Source organism: Salvia hispanica, chromosome 5, assembly GCF_023119035.1.
Source record: "Salvia hispanica cultivar TCC Black 2014 chromosome 5, UniMelb_Shisp_WGS_1.0, whole genome shotgun sequence".
In the NCBI taxonomy this organism is placed as follows: Eukaryota; Viridiplantae; Streptophyta; class Magnoliopsida; order Lamiales; family Lamiaceae; genus Salvia; species Salvia hispanica.
This window is the reverse complement of record NC_062969.1, coordinates 23,971,970-23,976,735: the sequence shown is the minus strand read 5'-3', so window position 1 is coordinate 23,976,735 and position 4,766 is coordinate 23,971,970. Positions and strand designations below refer to the sequence as shown.

The window sequence follows — 4,766 nt, the reverse complement described above, 5'->3', positions numbered from 1 at the left end:
TAAAAAGGAAAGTCTGACATCTTTTATGGGACGGAGGGAGTATAATTAATGTATCCATTTATTATTTGGATTTTCTTTTGTATTCTCATTAATATATATAACAAAATTAGACCTATTTTACAAAATTTTATATACATTACATAGATAATCGTATAACGTGATACTCTATCTATTTAGCTAAGATAAAAAGTTTAAATAAAAAATGATCCATAGACTTTTTTTTTTGTAGTTGACTCTTACTAAAACAGTAATTAGCATATGACAAAGTACAAATGTATGCTTACTTTTCGATTCCATCCTCATTTATTCAACCTTCAACAGTGTAAAAAACAGAAAATAAACAGCAACAAACAACTGATGGGGAGTGAAGCACCTGCACTTCTGCGCCGTGCTCGCGGCGGATGGATTACATTTCCTTTCTTCATAGGTTCCTTTTCTTGTCTCTTTCAATAACAACAACTCAAGCTACAGCCATCTTTACAAGTTTCACTTTTTTTTGTGGAAAAACAGCAACGGGTGGTTTGTTGGCACTGGCATCTGGATTAAGCGTCAACCTTATTACATTCTTGAAAGATGAGTTCCACTTTGAAGATGCATCTGCTGCTAAAATCACCAACTATGTCAATGGAACCTTGGCTTTCATCCCCATCTTTGCTGCAATCATTGCTGATTCATTTGCTGGCTGCTTTTCTGTCATCTGCTTCTCCTCCTTCATTTCCTTGCTGGTATGTCTGTGAATGTTTCTCTCTCCTTTTTTCATAAACAAAAGAAAGAGATGAATATTTTCAAGAATTATGCAGGGGGTAGTGCTGTTGCTACTATCTGCAACAGTGAGCCATTTGAGGCCTCCTAGTTGTGTAAAGGGTTCCATTTTCTGCAAGCATCCAACGCCTCTTCAAGCCGGCCTTCTGTACCTCAGCTTGGCTCTTCTCTCTGTGGGAGACGGAGGCACGCGCTTCACTCTTGCATCCATGGGAGCAGATCAGCTAGACACCACAAAACATCAAGGGATATTCTTCAATTGGTACCTTTTCACACTCTACTTGATAAACTTCGTGAGCGTAACGGTCATGGTATACGTGGAGGAACACCTAGGCTGGGGCTGGGGCTTCACCATCTTCACCATGGCCAATCTGTTTGGCTTGGTGGTCTTCCTCTGTGGCACAAAATTTTATCGCTTTGTCAAGCCCACTGCCAGCCCTTTCAAGAGCTTGGCTTGTGTCATCGTTGCAGCCATCAAGAAAAGGAAGATGTCTCTCTCACCACAAACTGGAGACTATCATCATGATGGAGATGGTTTAAACTGTCCCACGCCGTTTTTCAAGTAAGTTTATTATCACTTGATATGCTATAATTAATACTAGCTTCATAGTTTAAACTATATTTGGTTAAATTTGCAGGTTCTTGAACCGTGCAGCGGTGAAGAGTGAAGAAGAGTCTAGTTCAAAGATAGTGAATCCATGGAAATTATGCACAGTGCAACAAGTTGAAGATCTGAAAAGGCTAGTCAAGATTGTGCCAATATGGATAAGTGGTTTGATACTGTGTATACCTATAGCAGTGCTGATGAGTTTCATGATCATACAAGGCAAAACCATGGACAATCGTCTCAACTCTCATTTCAAAATCCCAGTTGCTTCAATCCATTTGTGTTCGCTCATCGGAACCTGTGTCACAATACCATTGTTGGACCGCCTTGTATTCCCGCTCTGGGTAAAGCTCGCTCCCACTAGGCCTCCCACGCACCTGCAACGCATTGGCATTGGCCACGTCATCACTATAGTCAGCAGCATTGTTGCGGCACTTGTGGAGGCGAAGAGATTGAGGGAGGCGAGATCGCATGATCTCAGAGTGGTTCCTATGTCGTTGTTGTGGCTGGCGCCACAGCTAGCCATTGTTGGAGTGTCAGAAGGGTTCCATTTTGCCGGACAAGTTGCATTCTGTTACCAAGAATTCCCAGCTTCGTTCAAGAGCACTGCAACCGCTGTTGTTGCTTTGACCGTCGCAGGGGGCTACTATTCGAGCAATCTTGTCATCGATGCAGTGCAGAATGCGACGGCATGGTTGCCCAACAATATAAACAAAGGGAGACTGGACAATGTGTATTGGTTGTGCAGTGGGATAGGAGCATTGAATCTGGTGTTCTATCTTGTGTGTGCATCTTCCTACAAGTACCATAAATCTTAAAATTGTTAGGTTGGTTGATCTGAATCATGTTGTAGTAAAATATTCAAATAAGCAGCATTGATTTTGTTGCATCATTGGTGTATTGGATTTGGTTGATCTCAATAATTCAAATTACTAAAGCTAATAAAAGATCACAGCACGAGTTTTTATTCATGCAAAGACCACTAATAGATATCAAATAAGCAGTGCACACACATAGATACACATTACTGAGGCTTCTGAACAAACAGCTAAACCATCCAATGTTACTGTAATACTGATGAATATTGATCATCTCGTCCACTCATTAGATAAGAGATTTTACTCTGTACGAATTGTATATATTGTTAACTTTATTCCTTCTTCTATCCATGATGAGAAGTTGATTTCAGTTGTTAAATTTTTCTGAAAACATTAATTTTAAATCAGCTCAAGATATCAAGAAAATACACAGCCATTGAATTTGAGCCAACTTCTCAGATCCAACTACTCCTTTATAACTTCTTTTGAGTAAAATTGTACACAAATTTATCAATCTCTAAATTAATCAAACACACAGATTCAGCACAAGGGTTCTTCCAAACGAAGAAGAATATGCTGAGATCGAGGAAAATTCTCTCAGCTTGCTTTTTAGAGAGGGGAAGTTTTCCACCATTTTCCCTCCCTGCAACCCTTGTAGACGGACTTCCCTACGATTCTAGGACGACGTCTATAAGGTCGGCTCAAAATTTATTGCATTTTAATGGTTTCGGAACTACTAATTTGGATCGATCATACAAACCAAATCGCCACGGAATTTTCGAATTTTATCTCTGTATGGTCATAGGTCTCATTTGAATCTGTTCCGATTGACATTTTCGCATAATTGATTGTGTAATTTGATCGAAAGTGAGTAATTATCGATGTTGCTCTGCTCAATTTATTGCATTTGATGCTAATGCACAAGTTCATGTGTGAATTAGGGCAGTAAGGATGAGATGAGTAAAGTTATACAACTTTAAAGCTAAGTTAGAATTTTGATTATATGATTTTTGCATCTTTCTCTGAATAGTAATCTTTTGCTCTTTACTTGCCCTCAACTCGTAAACTTACTTGTGCTTTATTTGCTTAAAGGAGATTATTGCAATTTCCTCGACTGCTTTCAGTTTTCTGAACTGATTACAGTAGATTTTCTATTTCTGCCTAGGCTGTTAACCATTGTAATACAATGGAAAGTATTTGTGTGAAGAGAGGAGAGCCAATGATCATATCTGAATTATGCACAGAGGTGGCACCAAAACAAGAGACCAAGAGTTGGAGAGATATTGTTGCAAGACCACCAAAAAGGAATCTGGATGCAGAGAGAAGCCAGCATATTGTTTGTGGTCCTCACAAGATTACATAATGATGTGTTGTCTTCCAATTGGTTCAATACTGGTTACAATGTTCTCTAATCAGCTATAAATGTAGTGAGATGATTATGCAATTCCCATTCCGAAATATATAAGTTTCACACAGCTATAGAGTTTCTATTTTCATGTCTTTCGCTGCAATTCTTTCATGGTATCAGAGCCTAGGTTCATCCCAGGCTCTGGGTCTTTCCCTTTCTTTATTTTGATTTCATTAGCTTTTTCATGAGTATGAGTGACGGGTCAAACATGGACGGATCCTCACGATCTCCCACCACGTAGATTCCAGCGTTGGTACTGACTCAATCTCACCCAGTAGCTGTTAAACTCACACAAAGTAATTTTCTGATTTGGAAACAACAAATCATGTCAACCATTCGAGCTTTTGATCTCGAATCCTTTCTATTTGAGGATGATGCACAACCATCTCAATATTTACCTCTTGATGAAAGATCTTCACAGTTAAGGATAAATCCAGAATATCAGCTTTGGAAGAAGCAAGATCAATTGCTTGCTTCCTGGCTGCAATCGTCTCTCACAGAGAGCATTTTAGGGCTTATGGTAGGTCTTACCACAAGTCGTGAGATCTGGTCTGCTTTAGAGTCTAGCTTTGCCCGTCAGTCAAAGGCTAAAGTAATGCAATACAAGATGCAACTCCAATCAGTGAAGAAAGATGCACTCTCAATGAGAGAGTATTTGGCCAAGATTAAGAATTATTGTGATCTCCTTGCTGCTGTTGGTTGTAAGGTTTCTGAGGATGATCAAATTCTACATGTCCTAAATGGTCTTAGTAGGGAGTATGACTCTGTTATGGTGGCTATCTCGGCTAGAGTGGATGCATGGACTATGCTTGAAGTTAGTTCTTTGCTTCACACTTTTGAATCCAGGCTGGAAGATTCAAAGCCTTCAAAGGTGAATATTGATGGGCCAGTTCCTTCTCTACATATTGCTCAGACTTCAGGCATTGGCAGAGGAGAACCACAACAAAATTTTCGAGGTTCACCCAACAACTTCAGAGGTAGAGGAGATGGTTTTAGGGGAGGAAGATCTGGAGGTCGAGGAAGAGCTGGAAGTAGACTGATCTGCCAACTTTGTGAAAAACCTGGGCATACCTCAAGTCACTGCTGGTATCGTTTTGAGCAGAACTTTATGCCTCAGCAAAATCAAAATTTCAGTCCTGAACCTGCTCAAAATCACGTTTCCTATCAGCCT

At 39.8% G+C, this 4,766-nt stretch overlaps 1 protein-coding gene across 1 annotated transcript; it reads left to right on the top strand.

The window, feature by feature from the left end:
- The first annotated feature begins 357 nt into the window (after positions 1-357).
- LOC125189682 (protein NRT1/ PTR FAMILY 2.7-like) lies at positions 358-2,187 on the top strand. Its single transcript, XM_048086936.1, has 4 exons — positions 358-427; positions 511-725; positions 801-1,324; positions 1,401-2,187. Exons 1-4 carry the CDS (start codon positions 358-360, stop codon positions 2,185-2,187), a joined length of 1,596 nt encoding a protein of 531 aa, XP_047942893.1.
- The last annotated feature ends 2,579 nt before the right edge of the window (positions 2,188-4,766 follow it).

What these genes read in the sequence shown, in the direction of transcription:
- LOC125189682 (XM_048086936.1), top strand. Translation starts at nt 358, where the DNA reads ATGGGGAGTGAAGCACCTGCACTTCTGCGCCGTGCTCGCGGCGGATGG. An exon ending in TACATTTCCTTTCTTCATAG is followed by an intron (nt 428 to 510) that starts GTTCCTTTTCTT and finishes GTGGAAAAACAG; the next exon opens with CAACGGGTGGTTTGTTGGCA. An exon ending in TGTCCCACGCCGTTTTTCAA is followed by an intron (nt 1,325 to 1,400) that starts GTAAGTTTATTA and finishes TTAAATTTGCAG; the next exon opens with GTTCTTGAACCGTGCAGCGG.